We start from the raw sequence: 21435 nt of genomic DNA on the forward strand, positions 1-21435 counted from the left end.
AATTAGTAATGTTTTATTTAAAGACAAAAAATGTGTTTTACACCAAAAATAAAAACAAATGTTAGAAAGATCAGAACAGTCAACCAATAGACTTAGATCAGTTAAATCACCACCTTAACTACCATCACACAAATAAAGAACATACGGAATAAATTAGTAACTTAGGTTTTATTGTTGTAGAAGAAAAACAAAAAGCAAACTTATTAGTAAGAGACAGTTTTAGCGCCATCTATCACAAGGGTTTCTACTGTTATAAACGAAGCTTCGTTTGAAGTAAGAAAAGCGATTGCATTGTCGACCTCTTGTGGTTGTCCTATACGACCAAGCGGAAATGACTGGGCTGCTTTTTCCATTATCTGTAATATACAGATTTAAAGATATTTATTTTAGACATATACACCAAATACCCTCTTAACATAATTTTCAGCTCTTTGCCAGAAGATTCTCTGATGCCTTCGGTTTAGTTGAATAAGTTATTAATATAAATGAAAATACAATTTATATATACACTTATTTTTCACTTGATAACATTGAAACTTAACATTACATGCAAATAAATACGAATTCATTAAAATTTGTTTCTCAAACAAATGTATTTATGCCACGTTATATTCTGTATTAAAATGTTAAATGAATTAGAAACCAGTATGATTGTTATCAGTATGGTAGAAACCCGCCTGCTATCTAACAGGGCTCTGAGATCAGGAAAAACTTGAAACTGAACAATTAATTCTTGTAAATAAACAAAAACATTTCTAATACCTTTAGATAACCATGCTGAAATAATTTAGGTTTATGAAATGTATTGTGTTTATCGTAACCCCACATATACGGTCTCGATTAATAGTAAAAATGTGCATTTTTGTACACTGTTTATGGATGAAACAGTCCCACGGTAGGACAGTGGTAAGTCTTCGGATTTACAGCCCAAAAACCATCGGCTCGATTCCTCTTCATAAAGACTGAAGATAGCACAGATGTGCCATAATTGTAAGAAAACGCACTCATGAACCGAATAGCTGACGGATCCATTACTTTGTTGGTTAGGAGATTCTTAAAAACATTTGGGTTCCAAAGAGTGGTAAACAGAATAACATCAATATTCTAACAAATGCCAATAGTTTATGTTGGACTTCACACTATATCTTTGATTTCAATTAACAAGAGTGACCAGTATTTTTTATGAATCTAGTGACTTTTTCTAACTTTAAATAAATCGTATTATAGTTATATATCAACAAACTGATACACTTTTCACATACTTCCTTTGCGTCTAATCCAATAGTTGACAATATATTTGTTTCAATAAATCCAGGACTGCAAAATAAAATAAGTAGAGAACATTAGCATGTAAAATATTTGAAACATTACTTGCAAAATTTAATTGAGCAAAAAAAAAACCAAAGTATTCTATTCTTTATAAAGTCTCACAGATTAAGACCATTTTACGTTCAAATTGTTAGAAATACGAAGAATAAAAATAAAACTAACAAGAAAAACTAAACTGAATAAAAATATAAATATTAAATTATCATTTATAAATTGAGTAAGAAATACATGTATAGTCTTGAGTGTGACACCGGGAATCGCCTATGTCACATGTGAATTACCAGAGGATTGATAGAGGGCGCTGTTAACGTGTTACCCAGCTGTCCTCCTTCAAGTCCAGTCGAAAACTACAAATATATTGATGATCATGCACAGAAAACCTTTTATTTGTGTTTATGTGAAAGTCCTAAGAAATCTGTATATCAATTAAAAATTTCATTCTTCGAACTTCCTATATTTCTCTAATTTGAAGACCGTTTCTAAAAATACAAAGTGTATTTTTTATAAAGAAGTGCTACTCACAACCTGAATGGTATCTTATGCATCAGATCAGCCTAACTGACCAGACAAAACGCTTGTAGTGTTGACCTACTGGCTAATAGAAAGTCACATAGCAAGTAGTACACATCAACACAAGGATTTAATAGAATCTTTGATTTGTGAAACGGGATTGAGTGCTACCACGTCACGAGTCCATAGCTGATAGTGCAGAACGTGTTCAGCAGCATCACATCTCACACGTTAGATCTTTCCGACAGAAATTAACAGGGTAACTAATAATTCAAACAATAGAGAATAACTAATATCTTCAGTGATGTCGAGAAAACCCACCTGTAGAAATATATATGCAAAACGGCTCGTTTGGGTTGAGAAAATAGTTTACATAGAAGAGCGAACAACGTTTCGACCTTCTTCGGTCATCGATCTTCTTTGTAAAATATTTTCTCAACCCAAACGAGCCGTTTTTGCATATATATTTAGCTAATATCTTAACTTGTTTATAATGAATCGTACTTTTGTTCAGTTGCGATTACAGTACTCCAGAATTTGTGAAGCATTCATACAATACGTTAATTTCATTTTTTGTTAATTTATCAGGTCATGGGTATCTCCTCAAAAATAATTGTATTGCTTTCGGATCTGGAAACAGATCAAAATTCTCACTGATCAACTGTCTTCAGATAATAAAAACATAGATCAAAACTGGATGACTATTTTTTTACAAATTTAGCATCAAACTAAACTTACAGCTCTACAAAACTTCATTAGCTGTACATAATTTTGAACTCGTAAACTGATCAACAACGCCCACCGCCAACACTTGGGTAACTATAGTAGAATCATCTATGGTTGCCAATCATAAACCCTGAGGTCAGTGATGGCAAGTGCAAGAGACTTGAGAAGGCATAGATTCCCCAAATAGGAGAAGAAAGATATCTCTTTTCCTGAATGCCTAAAGAGCACTTCCCCTTCCTATTGTGTATAAACAAAGAGCTCTTAAAACGCAAACATTCTTTATGGAGCATAATTTTAAACAACTCAAAAATATTATACAGTAAAAAAAAATGTATTCTCTGGTAACACTCAGAGTCAAAGTTCTAAGTTACTTATACCATCCACCACAAAAAGTAATTCCTGAGTATTTCATTCATGTTAAGAGTCACTCAACAATAACATACACTAAATCTACATTTATATTATTTAAGTAACGTAAAGTTTTGAAATGTAAATGACAGTGTGATTAGTTCCTGTTCTCCAGTTATTATAAAAGTGAATGTTGAGGTTGTCTTGCGTGCTCAGCTATTCAAATAGAACACAGAAGATCGTTGTGATAAACACCATCGTTCGCAACATGTATATGATATCTGACATAATATGATATCAAAACAAAATACTCTCCACCAATACATCAGATTCACAATGCGAATACGTTAAACAATAAACTGAGCTCAGTTTTAAATAAATCAAAATAAAAATTGATATATACCTAAAACAATTTTCTGAATAAAGGTTACGAACACATAAAAATATACTTACTTTACTGAGTTCACTCTGATTTGTTTTGGAGCAAGATCTGGAAAAATAAGAAATTTCTAAAGACAATCCAACCGGTGATAAATATCTGTTTCTATGGTTTACGTTACCCTGCTATTAATATGAACACTGGTACCAGCTCTTTCAATTTTTATATGAAAAGAACATCGAGAAAAGGTTTCAAAGGGTGTAATTATATTTAGACCAAAAAATAGCTCAAAAAGTAATAAATAATCGAGATTATTTTAAGGAATACTTACTCTTATTTTAGCAAATAATAAATAACGAAGATAACGTTTATAGTGATTACACAGTGTATCGACAATACAGAAGTAAATTCTATTTAGAATAATCTGTTGCACTTTGAAATGGATGTAGTAATATTACACTTTTTTTTCACGTTGCAGGACAATTACTCTCACACAATGGGCAAAACAGAATTTTTACGAACTCTTTAAACTAATACTGAAAGTAAGCATACGTTGAATTTGACATTTCTTCAGTCAGTCGTCAGGCTTACACTAACAACAATCTTAAAGACTTAAGATAGAATTCACGTATTCTGTAATAAAATTGAAAATAAAGTTCCAATAAAAATTATCTTCAGAAAATGCAGACTGAAATGTGTGTTATTCCATATAATCAATTCGTTTATTTTACACTTAAGATTTTAATTAATTGAATGTGCTATTCAAACTAGTGGTATTGTTAACTCATTTTAACGAACGTTTAACGGATTATACTTCATTAATCGAGGATTCAAAACTGTTACTTAGGGTTAATTTCGGTAAACTTGTATAAATAATAATTTGTTTGTACGTGGAAATATAATGATCAATATTCACGATGAAATATAAGTTAATCACTCAGACGAAGAAATCTATATCTTACGATGTAAATGAACAAATAAACAAAACCTTACTTTAAGATATAAAACTTAAAATTTATGAACAGTCCCAGATGTTTTTATATAAAACTATGTTCGTTTCTCAATATTTATGTATTTCTTAACAAACTCACCTAATGCCACACTTCTGGTAAACTGATCTAAAGCGCCTTTTGACATGGAATTGGACAGGGTTCTTGCACACTACAAAAATTGATAAAATTGTTATAATATGAAAACTACAAATATGCCATGTTTTGCTTTAGAAACTACAATAGAGTTAACTAAATCTGTCAAGCAATTTCAATTAAGTTTAACGTATTTCATGTTTATATAGGATTACGACCAAACTTGTCGCTAACATTGAAATTTCCAAAATATTTTATGGTTAAAAACTCGCCATAAAAAGGACTGTGATAAAAATTATGGGATAAATTAACATGACATTAAGAAGTGAAACAAAACAAATTACACCTTGAAAATTAATGAAAAAAAATATATCATTCTGTACCACGTTTCAATCAAACCACAATCTGTAATTTTTCACTGGCTCTTACATATTGGTCCAGCATGGCCAAGCATGTTAAGGCGTGCGCTCGCGGGTTTGCATCCCCGTCGCGCTAAACATGCTAGCCCTTTCAGCTGTAGGGGCGTTATAATGTTACGGTCAATCCCACTATTCGTTGGTAAAAGATTATCCCAAGAGTTGGCGTTGGGTGGTGATGACTAGCCGTCTTCCCTCTAGTCTTACACTGCTAAATTAGGAACGGCTAGCACAGATAGCCCTCGAGTAACTTTGTGCGAAATTCAAAAACAAACAAACAAACAAGCTCTTACATATTAGACTACTTACTCCCCTTTTGCTGAGAACGCTTGAAACGTTGACAATTGAACCTTTACTTTCAATCAGGTGAGGAAACGCTAGCATCGTCAAGTGGTACACAGAACTTGGAAGACATAGAAGAAAAATACTTAGAATGTTTTTAAAATTAACCATTAAAACAACAGATGACGTCACTATCAAAACCAATATGGTGTTCGGTCGCATATGTCTGCAAAATATTTTTTATGACCGAACTATTTTACAACGATCCTGGAGAGTTTTTCCTTAACGAAAATTGTTTATAAATTACTATTTACTATCCATATCCACTAATTCTACAGTTTATTTCAGGCAGATTTAATATCGAATTATGACGTAAGGTACACATTGCTTTATTTTAATAGAAAAAACAATATTCTAAAACGAAATTAGTTCATGAGAAACTAGAGGTTGAATCTTTTAAAATTTAGCCTCACAATATTTTTCTTATCTACATATAATATACGTATAAAGTTCTTTCATTATGTACATATAATATTCCAAGTCTATGTGTTTACTTGTTTGATTCATTGTTCTTTTCATGTATTCTCTGAGCACGTCACATTTCTCACATGTGATGGTGCGCAAACAACAATTTTATATTGATATACGCATCTATCGTCTGCTACCCGAAGCAGTAATTTTATCGTTAACATATATAAATATCACGAATAAATTCTTTGCTGACTTGGCATTTTTTGGTAAGTTTGAGTTAATATTTAATTACAGGCCAATTTAGTTAAATCTAATAACTATACAGCTACTAATGCAACATAAAATTAATTCACATACAGACGAGATATATACAGAATTAGTATGTTTGGGAAAAGAAACAGTAAAGCTAACTTATGAAATATAAAATGTCTACCATAAAACATACTATGTAAAAGAGAAAAGTTTACATTACAATAATTATTATGTAAAATGAGATTAAAATCAAGTCAACTTATATATATTATTCTATACTTTTTCTTCCGGATGCTTCAATACCTGGAAGTGGATTTTGTCTTTGATACATTATAAAGTAATATATTGTATTTTGTTAAAAGCATGTTTCATTCATTAATTTCAAAATGTGAATGTGGGATCGCATTCATAAACATATATTAAATTAACATTAAAGCAAATTGAGCTTAATATTAAATAAATATTTAAGTTTGAAATTTTAATAATCCTGGAGGGATGAGGAGGGATGGGGAAATAAAACTAAGCTTATCCTGTTCACTAAAACGGACACTCATACGTGCACAAGATAATCAAAATATTATCCATAAGGGCCTATTTATCCTTACTAGTGAAGAAAAAATGAAAATCATCGTCTATGAGAAAGCTCTGATTTAAAACAGGTTCGTGGTTTATTTTCAAAATCAACGCTATGTTTTTTTTCATAAATAAACAAAGTATTTTGCTACCTATCGAAATATGGAACGGGAAACAGAGACAGTAAGGTGTTTTTTTGTTTTCGAAAACTCTGCAACACTGAGTAACACAGCTAGTTTTTATTTAATGTACAATGTTTCATTTTTTTTATACAAGTACAATATACCGTCTAGTGGCATAGAAGTATGCCTACAGAATTCAAACACTAGAAACTGGGGTTTGAAACCTGGAATGATTAGAGGACATATCGTTTTTGTGCTTAACTACAAACAAATTCTACTATGTGCATACAGTATTGAATACAAATAGTAAATACACACAGTCCTCTCCTTGTCTGCCGAAATATATGTGTGTGTGTGTGTGTGTTATGTGTATATATTCCTTATTTCTGAATATAATTACTACATGCTAGCTCCCTCACAGAACATTGGTTTTTCACACCAAATCTAGTGTCCCTAAAGAACCATCTTTAGCTGAGTCCAGTGCTACTATTCCAGCATTATTAACCTAAAACAAAAATAACACATTTTACTGTTCCAACATTACATTCCCATTTTTTTTTATCTTTACGAATTAAAAATTAAAGACATGTAAAATGTTAACTGTGTCACAGAATTTTACACATTTTGGTTTCTGGTGCTTTGGTAGCTATTAGGGTTATAACTGAAACTTCTGAAGCTGATTGAGTTTGTTACTAGGCAACACGCGCTATGATGATCTCTTCGCATGGGATAATTTCTGTTTTCTCCATACCTCTTACTTTTAGTGAGTACAGATCGTTATTATATATCTATATCTAAGTAAGAATTTCCATGATTTCTAATCACCAAGGTTGGAATCCTACTGTGTCACTTCAATTAAAAAGAAGTGATTTACAAGTACAGATGAATTTCAGGGAATATTACATTACAGAATGTGTCCTTATTCCTGTTTATTAAAGTATGAAAAGATTTTCATCTCTTTCATCTCAACGAACGGACTTTTTTAATATTTAACTGTATTGTTAAACAAGAAATGCTTTGAGTACAGTAGTAAAACACTGGCTATTCTAGAACGATATGTAGTTTGTGTGACAGAGGAAACCCAAGAACGTCTTGATACTTTGTAGGTTAAGTAGGAACCCACATTTAGACTCAGAAAAGTAACAGGAAGGTTCTACAAAACATAACCAAAGTGAAGGAAGAGCAGTTGGTATTGGGTCATAGAATTAGGTCGTCACATTGGACAATGTATATTTTCAGTGAAGGAACTCTAACAAAACTCACGTGATGGTTATTATTTATAAATAAAACTACCAACTTTACATATAATGCAATATATAATTAGAAAAGTAGGACATTAACTCGTAAGTAAATATAACACATAAAAAATTGGTAAACAGATACTAAGCTTAAATACTTTATCTGAAAACTGGACTAGTTTATTTTCTATACTTGGAGTCCTGTTAAATAATGGGTCCGCCAGGCTTAAACTTTGACTTGTAATAGTAACACCATGTCACAAATTTTTTTTCTTTTTTGTTTCTGGGCAGAAAGTGTTATTTTCCAATTATTTATGCTTAAAGTAGATGGAAAAACCTATTTTTCTCTTCAAACTTTACTTTTGTGACCAAATAGCGTATAACGAAAACATGATTGAATACTATATTTGGGGCTGATACGTAAAAGTGATTTACATTACAGTCGCAAATCTCGATAAAACTACTGACTTCTAAACACTTTTGTTCATTTTATATAACTTTAGTATAAATACATGTAAATCTTGATTCACATGTTGTTTTACATATAAAATAGGTTAATTTCTAAATTTCATTATTCAGGTCACAAAAGCAAAGTTTGAAGGGAATAATGGCCATTTTCTGTACTTTCACAACACAAGTAATTAAGAAATAACACATACTATCACGTAAAAAATAACGGAAAAACGTTATAGACGTAATGTGTTAATCTATATTTTTTTCTAATAACTAAACTTACCAAATATCCAGTCTTCCATAGGTATCAATTGTTGACTTCATAATCTGTTCAATATCTGATTCTATAGTTAAATCACCGACGATACACAAAGGCTGAAATACAAAAGAAGGTGAACATTTAAGTTAGAAAAAATTAATAATAATACTGAGCTATGTGTATCAGACTAAATTTTTACCTTAAATTACTGTATGATGTAATTTGTGTAACAGAGAAAATTCAAGAACATTATTTCGTACTTAAATAATATATAACACAGCTATATAATAGCTATACAAATTTACCGCTTGTGTTATTATATTATTGTGTTATCGTTTTTTTCCGGTTTTTTATGAAAACATTTCTAATTTACTGAAAACTTCTATGTTATATGATGTTTACTCAAACCATTAGATTATGTGTTAAATACTTCTATGGTATCTTGTGTTTGATCAAACATTTATATTATGCATTAAATACTTCTATGTTATATAATGTTTAATCAAACCATTAGATTATGTATTAAATACTTTTATGTTATGTCAGGTTTGGTCAAACAATTAGATTATAAGGTGAAACTGTTTCACATTCTACAGCAGATTTTGCGAAATTTTCTTGGTTCCTTCCAGTCAACGCTAGCTTCGCTCCTAGGCGTGAGAACAGTACGGCAGTGGCTCTACCTATCCCTGAACTAGCGCCTAAATATTTAGATATCCACTTAAGTATCTTAATTTCTAGTAGAAGAAAAAATACATCGCTTTTAAACAAACAGGTAAACATTGAACGCTTAGTTTATCAACATTACAGAAATAGGCATCAGAGGTACAGTTAGAATTGAAACGGTAAGAAGACATACAACATGTTTTTATTATATAATTTTACATACCTGTGAGTATCGCCACCTTCTGGTCAAGTTTCTTATCTGTAGATATAGAGGTTGCCATCCTATATGTTTATACAAGTAATCTAGAAACAAACAGCAACATACAATTTTATTCTCAGGTCCCAACAATGTATGGCTCCGGTTTGAAAATGTTAGTTTGATAAAACAAAACAACAGCAAAAACACCACACAGCTTTAATTATATTGCGTTAAATATAAATAACCATCAAACAATAACACAAGTTTAATGCCTATAGCAAGAGAGAGAAACACAATAAACAAATTATATATTCTTACATAAATATAATATTTTTATGAGAAATTTAAACTTTGTTCATTTCACCTAAGTTTTCTTTCAAATACATTTATATATCACATTACGTCATGCAGAATAGTTGACTTACCAGGAATTAGTGGACTCCCAACTGTTTGTAGATCACCTTCGCGCTGCAGTAAGACAAACAGCTGGTTGCTGATTCGTTAATCAGGAAAGCTTCTGGTTTCTGATTGGTTGGTTAGGTTCATCCTACAATGTTAGTCTTTTTTTGTAACTTTCCTTTCTCCCTACAACATTCACAAACCACGTGACTAATAAACGATGACATTACACTATTTTATTATGGAATATAAAGTGTATAATAGTTACAATTGCAGTGTTTTAACCAAGTTAAGCAGGCACCCTAAGATATATGTAGTTAGGTGGTAATCAAGATAACACGAAAAACATAGGATACATTCGTATGTAATAATAAATAATTTTTAAGTTTTACGTAACAGGGTACTTCCTTTAATTATATAACTGTTTTGATATTAATTATTAATGGTTCAATAATGTGATTCAGTTAACTCTGTAAATTAATATTTCTTTTCAGCAGTGTAAACTAATCAGGTGTCGATAGTTTGTAAGTTACACCACCAGGATATTATGCATCTTCACCTAAAGTGAACTCGGGCATGATTCTGATCTGAGAGCTAGACACGCAAGAATTAATTGAAAAACGTTCAATACTTCTACACAGTCTGTGGTAACATATGACAGTTTTCTGATCAACCAATAAAGTTAGCCTTACGTAATCACGTGATTTGTTTCCAGGTGTAGAACAAAAAATAACAGTACATAGAGAGATCAACCTGCAAAAATTAACTAAAAGATTTTCAAACACTTCTACACAGTCAATGGTTGTTGTATATAATAGGCTTTCTTGTTAAATACATCTAACAGCAAAGCTAGGTTATGATAATAATACGTAACTTTAGTTTAATAAATAAACAACTTGTACAGGAAGCTGGCTATGATTCTATAAAAATACATCAGATACTTATTACTTTTAATAATCAATATTATATATTATTACATAAAAATACTACATTATGTTCTCAAAATAATATATTTATTGCAATAGTACTTCTATAAATACGGGATTTCTAGAATAATACAAAAGAATTCTTATCGCATACACCGAAATTTACAGGTCATTTTGTTTTAGGACTCACATCAATTTAGCCTTTGTCAATCTATGTACATTTTTGCGCTAGTTTAACTCGGGCTAAACTTTATCGTACGTAATACTTCCAATAAATATTTTTTTATGTTATTTTAACGCCGTAAGACATTCTTTCTAAAAATTAATAAACTTTTAACATGTTGTTCTACCAAATGTCTATGAAAAGTAAATTTACATTATATTTTCAGTTCAGATAAAAACTGAGTATTATTATAATAGATTATATAATTTAATTAAAAATACTGAATTATGTTAAATATCCTTTAAAATTATTGATAACGAACCTTTGAATAATTCTATTTAAAAATACACGTTTTATGTATGCATAAGTGATGTTCATCTAACTTTTTTAAAAAATGAAATTATGTTCTGTTTGATAACAACGCATCAGTGTCAGATCTTGAGAGCGAACCAACGATTCAAGCATGGCCAAGTGGTTAGGGCTTTCGAATCGTAAGCGGAGTGTCGCGGGCTCAAGCCTTCGCCACACTAAACATGACCGCCGCGTTTACGTATGATGTGATGGTCAATCTCACTATTCGTTGGTATAAAGAGTAGTCCAGGAGTTTGCGGTTGGTGGTGACACTAGTTGACCAATGTTTACATAATCATGTACAAAACTGTCAAGAAAGAAAGTAAGTCGGATCTTTGATGTAGAGTCTATTTCAAAAGTGTGAGTATGGATACAAGTGAGAAGTCTGCCAATTTACTGCTTTACCCCTAGTCTTTGCTAAATTCGAAACGATTAACGCAGATAGCTCTAGTGTATTTTTGCGTGAAATTCAAAAATCAAACCAAACCAAACCTGTCCCCAGTGAGGAGAAGAAAGATCTGGAAAAATAAGAATTTTTTTAAAGACAATCCAACCGGTGATAAATATCTATTTCTCTGGTTTACGTTACTTTATTTTAATATAAACATTGTTTTCAGCTTATTCATTTTTTATATGAAACGATCATCATAAAACTTTTTCTGACGGTGTATAATTATATTAAGACAAAAATTAGGTAAAAAGTAATAAATAATCAAGATCATAAATAAATTAGATAACGTTTACAGTGATTATACAGTGTATTGACAATACACTAAAAAATTACATTTAGAATAATCTGTTACACTTAAATCGATGTACTAATATTACACTTGTATATTAACGTTGGTGGACGGTTACTGTCGCTCAATGGGGAAAACAGATTTTTTACGAACTGTTTAAACTAGTACTGAAAGAAAGCATCAGTTGAATTTGACATTTTTCAGTCAGTTATCAAGCTAACACTAACAAGAATCTTAAAGAGTGAAGATAGAATTCACGTATTATGTAATAAAATTGAATACAAAGTACTAATAAAAATCATTTTCAGATAATGCAGACTAAAGTGTGTCTCATTGTATAAAATTAGTTAATGTACTTTTAGGCTTCAGGTTATGGAATAGAAACTAGTGGTGTTGTTAACTCCGTCTGACGATCGTTTAAGGAATTGCATTTGATTAATCTAGGATTCAAAAGTGTCACTTTTCATGTTTTTAAGCTGACGATTACAGAAATAGATGGAGAGACTATCAAAACTAAAGTTGTTTCGGTTGCACATCTCAAGAGAATATATATTTATATTTTAATTTATTTCCGAACTATTTCACAACGATCCTGTAGAGTTTTCCAGCGCTTCCCATCGACGAAAATAGTCTCTAGATGTATGCAAATTACAAGCGAATATAATTTTATTTTCAAATGCGTTTTATTTTTGAATTACTTCAAAACTACTCGATATTTCATATCCACTAATTCTACATTTTACATTAAAAAGATTTAAAAGCAATTTATAACGTAACGTAAACATTTCTTTATTTTCATATCAAAAACAACATTTCAAATTAAATAACAATAAACCAGAGCTTCAAACTTCCAGATGCTAGTATTACAACATTTTCTTTATATCTATATTTAGTATATGTATAAAGTTCATTTATTGTGCACATTTGAAACTCAAAAAATTTGCGTTTCTTTGTTGCTTGCTTTTTGTTTCTCCGCTGTGTTCTATACGCAAGTCACAATTCTCACAGGCGAAAGTGCGCAAAAACACAATTTCAAGTTGATGTGCACGTCTATCGTCTGCTACCCGTAAAAGTAAATTTTTTACCATTAACATGTATAAAGCATGAATAACATCTATGCAGAGTTGTCACTTTTTGTAAGTTTTTTAATTACAGACCTATTTATTTTCAAATGATTTTATATACATTCAACTCATACGGAGAAGAAATATATGCAGAATTAGAATGTCGTGAGGAAAAAAGAAAACAATACGCCTAATGTATAAAATAAAATAGCGGTGTCTACCATAAAATACATTATGTAAAAATAAAAAGGTTTACATTATCATACTTATTATGTAAATTGAGATTAAAATCAAGTGAACCAATGTATTTTTTCTAATTTTTTTCCTCTGGATGGTTAGATACTGAAAGTTGATTTTTCTTATGATATATTATAAAGTAAAATATTACACTTTGTTTGTTGTGTGTTTCATACATGAATATCATAAAGTGAGTACGGTAATACATTCATATAAACATATTAAATTTACATTAAAGCAAATTGAACATACTGTTAAATAAATATATACGTGTAAAATTTTAGTATTCGTGGAAGGATGACGGAGAATAGGAGAAACAGATGTAGGCTTATCCTGTTCTTCGGAACGGGTACTCACATGCGTGCAACATAATCTAAAGATTTCCCATAAGGGCCTATTTATTCTAGCCAGCTAAAAAAACAAAAAAACATTGTTCATAAGAAAGCCCTGATTTCAAACAGGTTCGTTGTTTATGTTCAAAAATGAAACCTAAAATTTTGTTTTCATTAGTTCACAAAATATTTTTCGAAATATGGAACGGGGAAACAGAGAGCAAATGTTGTTGATTTTTCTCAAAAAGCTGGGTAACACCAAGTAACACAGCTAGTTTTTGTATAAATTTATTATGTGTGTAAATTATTTTCCTTATTCTTCCTATATAACTGCTATATACCTTCCGGTGACATAGCGGTATTTCTACGGACTTACAGCCTTAGAAACCGGGTTTCGATACCCGTGATGGCCAGAAAACAGATAGCCTTTTGTAATAAATTAGAAACAAATACTACTGTGTGTGTGCAGTATTGATTACAAATTGTATATACACACAGTCCTTTCCTTGTTTGTCTAGGTACATATGTGTGTGTGTTTGTAATTTTTAATTACTTCTCTAACTACTAGATGTTAGCTTCGTTACCGGATATTGATTTTCCACATCAAATCTAGTGGAGTCAAAGAACCATCTTTAGCTGAGTCCAATGCTGCTATTCCGGCATTGTTAACCTGACGAAGAACAAAACATTTTTAATGTTCCTACTTTCCTCTTATATTCATATTAATCTGAATCATTTCGATTCAAAAATAAAAGGCGTGTAAAATGTCAAATGTATCACGAATTTTAGACATTTTGATTTCTAGTGCTTTGCCAGCTGTTAGGGTTAGGACCGAAACTACTGATGCTGATTGAGTTTGTTATTAGACAACACACGCTGTGATGATCTATTTATTTGAAGTAATTTCTCTTTTCTTTATACCTCTTACTTTTAGTGAGTACAGATTATGATTATATATCGTGATCTGTAACCACATTCAGGTTGGAATATCTGATTGTTCTGTGTCACTTCTGTTAAAGGGCAGTTATTTACAAGTATAGATTAATTTTAAGAAAAACTACATTACAAAATGTGTCCCAGATGATTAAACTACAAAAAGCGTTTTATCTTTCCAGAGAACGATTTTTTTTTACAGTATTTAACTTGATAGTTAAAGCTGAAGAAGGCTTGAAAACAATTGTAAACACTGGCTATTGTTCGTGATATGTAATTTACTCGGACGTAAATATAATAAAGAAAATAATGTAATCATAGGCTAAGTAAAATAGTTTGGTTAAAATTTTATCAGTTTACTTTCTTTACTAGGAGTGCTAAGCCTTTTATGTTCCTGTTAAACGATGGGTCTGCCAGGTTTAAACTTTGACCAGAAATAATAATGGAACACTAGCCTTCAAATGTTTAAGAATTGGACTAAAAATAAAAGAAAAATTAATTATGGTATAGACGTAATGTGTTACTCTGTATATTTTGTAATAACTAAACTCACTAAAATATCCAGGTTTCCGTAAGTATCAGTTGTTGACTTCATAATCTGTTCAATATCTGATTCTACGGTTAAATCACCGACGATACATAAAGACTGAAATACAAAATAAAGTGAACGTTTTAAGTTAGAAAACAGAAATAAAAAACAGGAATTACGTTCTATTTATAATTAATTGATTTAATTTTAATGTATCACGATTAACATATGAATTATTATGTATTACTTATCATTTATCAACTTTTAATTGTAATCTGTTACATTTTAGTTATAATTGAGTACTTTAATTATAATGTATCACTTATTAATTAAAATTTATTTGGTTTCATTTACTATGAAACTTGTTTACTAACCACGTTTCTCTACAGTTAGACGTTTGTGAATAAAGTATTTGGAACTTTTAGTTATTTGATTTTTCTGTTTGCACGTATTTCTTGTGCATTCATGAACAATTATTCTCAGTTGAAAAAAGTATCTTTCAGAGAATACATAATACAACCAACAAACAAAACTGTGAATTTGTTTTATTTAATGTTTACATTAAACCCTCTATCAACATTAAGTTACTTTTTCGGATTATTAATAAATAAATAAATAAAAAGCATTATGTGTGCGTGCGTAGTTACACCAAGACAAAAATAGTTCAAGAAGGAATACATCTTAGTTATTTCAAAGAATGCTTACTGTTATGATTTAGTAAAGTTGACGGAACACCTTGTTAATAATAAAACTATATTTTGTCGTGGAGGAAAAGAGTAAGCTGTAGCTTCACTTGCAATATAATGTAGTGAAATTACACAAGAATGTTTATTGTGGGCGGAGAATTATTATAGTACATAACAAAAATTCTATGTTTTTGAACTGTGTTCACTAATACATCAATTACTCATTAACTAACTAACTATCTCTCTAACTCTTTTTTAAACAAAATTCGTTTCTATAGGCGTCACATGTCATCACGACATTATGCCAAAACCTCCCTCTAGACTATACTTTGAATTATCTTACCTAAAGATAAAAAAATTATCTATTCAACATCAGAAGTATTTACCATTACATGATATGAAATGTCCGTTGTTGATATTTTCATCCTCATCTTCCTGGGATGTAAAGCGATAAAAGACATTAGAAAAAAATGTAAAAATAATTATGTTTATATTTTTATTAGTTTTTAATTAATATATTTCGAGATAACAAATGTGTTCAAATATATTAGCATTATTAAGTTGTTTTGTCACTAAACGGTGTTAACATACGATAAAAGATTAGTTTTATACTCCCAAACACAAACACATAGTTTTGATATCATAACATGGCAGTAGTGACATTCCTGTTTGAGAAATTAAAGTCGTGGTTTACATTTCGAAGCAAGTCTATGTTTTTAACTAAGTGTAATCTAAAACAAAAATGTTCATATTTAAATAGGAATATAAAAATTTAAACGCATAATTCATTATAACAATTTCGAAATCAATCTATAATATATTTAATAAAGTTATATCCATACAGAAAGATGCAGGGTAAGTATAATATTTTCATAAAAAGAGCACGTGTTTGTGTGTGTTTTCTTATAGCAAAGCCACATCGGGCTATCAGCTGAGCCCACCAAGGGGAATTAAACCCCTGATTTTAGCGTTGTAAATCCGGAGACATACCACTGTACTAGCGTGGGTCGTTAGAAGAGATGAATTATTTTATGTTATATGACGTGAATTTACAGAAATGAAAATTTAGTGTAAAATATTTGTGTTTTTTATTAAGTATTAAATAAAAATAAACATTTTCATGATGTATAATAGGTGTATTAGTTAAGACTATAAAAATATTTGATCTTTAACCATGTGTCCACTCAGTTTTAATGTTTTCGAACAAAACTTTGAAACTGTTACAAACACTTGTTTCTATTTTTTATTTCTCTGTGTACAACTATTTGCTTTTTGTTTATTAAACATATTTTTCAAGTTGAAACCAGTTACGTATATATCAAACAATGGACAAATCTTGGAAACAGAACTAAGTATCTGCCTATTTATTCTCTCTCACAATGTTAATTAAAAGTCAAACTAGGACACACCCACAAGTGCCCTTCTCAATAATATCTCCATCCTGGTTACAACAGTTACAATTTACATGAACATATTTTCCTTCAGTTAAAAAACCAATATGGCATAATTTATATATTGGTACATTATCAGCAACTATCATTTAAACATTTATGTGTTAGATATTTTTATGTTTTATAATGTTTGGTAAAACCTTTAGATTATGTTTTAAATGCTTCTATGCAATATAATGTTTCGTCAAACCTTTACAATATAAGGTGAAACTGCTTCACATTCTTAAGCACATTCCAGTCAAAGCTAGCCTCGCTCCCAGGCGTGATAACACCACGGCAGTGGCAATACCAATTCCTAAACGTGAACTTAAATGATTAGATATCCATTAATGTATGTAAATTTATAGAAGAAAAAATTATTTCGCAGTTATAATAAATGGAGAAATATAAATAAGATGTTGTTTATTTTATTTTAACTTTATCATATCAGTGTTTTATATTGTTCAAACAAATAATCAAAACTAATTACATTTCACCCTCCTGTGATTAACGCCATCTTCTAGTCCAGTTTTTCTCTTGATGTCGTAAAGTAGCCATTGATAAAATTATCTACATCAAGAAGCTATATTTAATGGTTCTCTTTTTTTTCTAAAGTTAGTAAACTACAATATAAACAGGTGTGTTATATAACACCCAAAAGATGCAGCAAAACCAATATTTATTGTTGAAAACTTTCAACATCGACATTCAAGATTTGCTGATTTGACTCTGAGTGTAACCAAGAATGTAACACAATTAACTTTTCTAAAGTTCGTGAAATAATTTAAATTGTTAGACTGAATTGAACTATTCCCATCACTTGGGAAGGGTACATTTGTTTTTACTGTATAATATTTTTGAGTTATTGAAAATTATGTTCCATAAGGAGTATTTCCGTTTAAAAAGCTGTTTATTTATACACAATAAGAAGAGGAAAGTGTTCTTTGGACATTCAGGAAAAAGATATCTTTCTTCTCCTATTTGGGGAATCTATGACTTCTCAAGTCTCTTACACTTGCCATCTCTGACCTCAGGGTTTATGATTGGCAGCCATAGATTATCCTACTATAGTTACCCAAGTGTTGGCGGTGGGTGTTGTTGATTAGTTTACGAGTTCAAAATTATGTACAGCTAATGAAGGTTTGTAAAGCTGTTAGTTTATTTTGATGCTAAAAATATATAGTCATCCAGTTTTGATCTGTGTTTTTATTATCTGAAGACAGTTGATCAGTGAGAATTTTGATCTGTTTCCAGATCCGAAAACGATACAATAATTTTGAGGAGTTACCCATCTCCTGATAAAATAGCAAAAGTTGAAATTAACGTATTTTATGAATGTTTCGCAAATTCTGGAGTACCGTAATCCCAACTGAACAAAACTACGATTAATTATAAACAAGATAAGATATTATTTAATCAGTATTATTTGAATTATTAGTTACCCTATTAATTACTGTCGGAAAGATCTGACGTTCGAGATGTGATGCTGCTTAACACGTTTTGCACTATCAGCTATGGACCCGTGACATAGTAGCACTCAATCCTTTTAGAAATCAAAGATTCAATTAAGCCTTTGTGATTATGTGTGCTACTTGCTTTGTAACTATCTCTTAGCCAGTAGTTCAACACTACAAACGCTTTATCATTTAGGTTGATCTCATGCACAAGATTCTATTCAAATTGTGAATTCCACTTCTTTATAAAAAATACACTTTATATTTTTGGAAACGGTCTTGAAATTAGAGAAATATAGGAAGTTCGCAGAATAAAAATTTTCAAGCGATAGAGAAATTTCTTAGGAATTTAACGTAAGGACAAACAACAGGTTTTCTGAGCATGACCGTCTCTATATTTGTTGTTTCAGACTGGAGTTGAAAGAGAACAAACAGCTCGGCTACACATTAACAGCGCCCTCTGTCAATCCTCTGGTAATTCTTGTTTAACACAGGCTATTCCCGGTGTCACACTTAAGACTATACATGTATTTCTTACTCTATTTATAAATGATTATTTAATAGAATATCTATAGTTTATATTCAGTTTAATTTCTGTTATTAGAATTAATAACGTATAATGTTTGATATATGTGAGAATTTATAAAGCATAGAACTCTTTGGTTGGGGTCACCCAGTTGTTAAAGTTTGTAAGTAATGTTTTAAATATTTTACTTACTAATGCTCTCTACTTATTTTTATTCTGCAGTCCTGGAGTTATTGAAACAAATATGTTCCCAACTATTGGATTAGACACAAAGGAATTACGTGAAACGTGTATCACTTTGTTGGTATATAACTATAATACGATTTATTTAAAGTAAGAAAAAGTCGGTAGATTCACAGAAAATACTGTACACTATTGTTAATTAAAATCAAAGATTTAGTGTGACATCCAACTTAAACTATTTGTATTTGTTAGAATATTGGTGTTATTCTGTTTACTATCGTTTATAACCCAAATGTTACAAGGAACCTCCTAACCAACAAAGTACTGGATCCGTAAGCTATTCGGTTCATGTGTGTGTTTTATGACAATTATGTCACATCTGGCTATGTTGATCGTGTCGGAATATGTGGGGTTATGATAAATACAACACATTTTATAAAACTAAATTATTTCTCCATTGTTATCATAAGGTGTTGGAAATGTTGTTTTTATTTATTTACAGTAATTAATTGTTCAGTTTCAAGTTTATTTGTTTCTTTATCTTATCCCAGAGCCCTGTTTGATAGCGTGTGTGTTTCTACCATACTGATAACAATCATACTGGTTTACAATTTATTTAAAAATGTAATACTGAATATAACATGGCAAAAATACATCTGTTTGAGTAAGAAATTTTAATGAATTCGTAAAACATACAACAGTCATTGAAGTTCCAAAAATAAAACCAGAATAAAAACTAACCGGCGATATTTATTTTAAACCTAACATCAAATAACCTCTTACAATACTTTTCAACTGCATGCCAGAAGTTTTTCTGATCCATTCGGTTTAGTTGAATAAGTTATAGATATACATATAAGTACAATTTATATATACACCTACTTTTCACTTTTTAACATTGAAACTTAACGTTACATGCAACTAAATATCTTTAAATCTGTATGTTACAAGTAATGAAAGAAGCAGCCCATTCATATCCTCTTGGTTGTGGGGGACAACCGCAAGAGGTCGCAAATGCAATTGCTTTGCTCGCTTCTAACGAAGCTTTGTTTATACAATTACACAAATGTTCGCTTATCAAAACAATTCTAACACAGAAATGTTACTTTTGTTGTATCGTGTCCAATGGGGGTCGACGTTTTTATAAATCATATGAAAAACATGAACGTGTTTGAAACAAATATCGCCAGTTCTAGCCATTGAAAAACACCACACCAATATTCTATATAAAATACAATGTGATAACTGCCACGACTTCTATATTGGAGAAACATGAACGTGTTTGAAACAGTTATATTCTGTGTGTCTTTGTAAGATTAAAAAAAACGACAATTCAAAAAAGGGGAAATATCTTTAAAAAGTGAGGAGAGAAGCCTTTAAAAATATGAATCAGACAGAGACGCTAAACATGTAGTTTGTTTTTATCACTAGGCCTTTTCCAAACATATGACTTCTACATAATCAGAAAGTTTCCATATGTTGCTGAGTATATAGAGGGATCGAAATTATTTCATTTTATACGTGAATCTACATAAACATTGTTATTCTACACCTGGGAACAAATCACGTGATTAGTAAAAGCTAATTGACCGTCTCACAAATGTTTTCTCTATAGAACTCTAAATGTCCAAATGTTTAGACAACTGTTTCCTATCATGTAACAATGAAGGAGTTCCTTTGTATTGGTTTATTTTGAGCTTGAGTTGTTGTATAAGTGAAGCTTCTTTAATTTTGCGTTTGTTTATGTTTGTTTCTTTATTGAGTGTTTGGGTGTTTTTTATGGTTATGCTGTGGGTACTTGATTTGCAATGTTAGGAAACGTGTGAAAATGACTTTTTGTGTTCTTTGAATCTGGTTTCCATTTTTCTACTTGTTTCTCTGATATAAAAGTCATGTCAGTTATCACATTGTATTTTATAAATAATGTTGGTGTTTTGTTTGTCAATGTAGTTTTTACATAGTATAGACCTTAGTTTTGTGCCTGGTTTTTTAATAAATTTGATATTAACTGGAATGTCATATTTTGTTGCTAGTTTTTGCCAAATGTTGGTTATTTTTTTCCTGATGTAAGGAATATATGGTGTGCAGCCGAATATGGTTTCGTGATTTTTTTAAATCATGGGTTATATTTACTTTTGTTAGTTGATTTCTGTCTAGGTGTGTGCGTATAATGTTTT

The 21435-nt window shown here is 30.5% G+C and overlaps 1 protein-coding gene across 1 annotated transcript in view; it reads right to left on the reverse strand.

The window, feature by feature from the left end:
- Positions 1–41: 41 nt before the first annotated feature.
- The window catches only part of LOC143257282 (uncharacterized), a 33821-nt gene continuing 12427 nt past the window's right edge, over positions 42–21435 (reverse strand). The window contains exons 2-9 of the mRNA XM_076515723.1: positions 9731–9890; positions 9330–9409; positions 8468–8559; positions 5103–5196; positions 4384–4453; positions 3367–3403; positions 1263–1317; positions 42–356 (exon numbers count right to left, since the gene is read on the reverse strand). Of these exons, the coding sequence (XP_076371838.1) occupies positions 204–356; positions 1263–1317; positions 3367–3403; positions 4384–4453; positions 5103–5196; positions 8468–8508 (450 nt within the window). The 5' untranslated portion in view covers positions 8509–8559; positions 9330–9409; positions 9731–9890 and the 3' untranslated portion in view covers positions 42–203. The remainder of the gene's footprint in view (positions 357–1262; positions 1318–3366; positions 3404–4383; positions 4454–5102; positions 5197–8467; positions 8560–9329; positions 9410–9730; positions 9891–21435) is intronic.

This window comes from Tachypleus tridentatus, chromosome 7 (genome assembly GCF_004210375.1).
Source record: "Tachypleus tridentatus isolate NWPU-2018 chromosome 7, ASM421037v1, whole genome shotgun sequence".
In the NCBI taxonomy this organism is placed as follows: domain Eukaryota; kingdom Metazoa; phylum Arthropoda; class Merostomata; order Xiphosura; family Limulidae; genus Tachypleus; species Tachypleus tridentatus.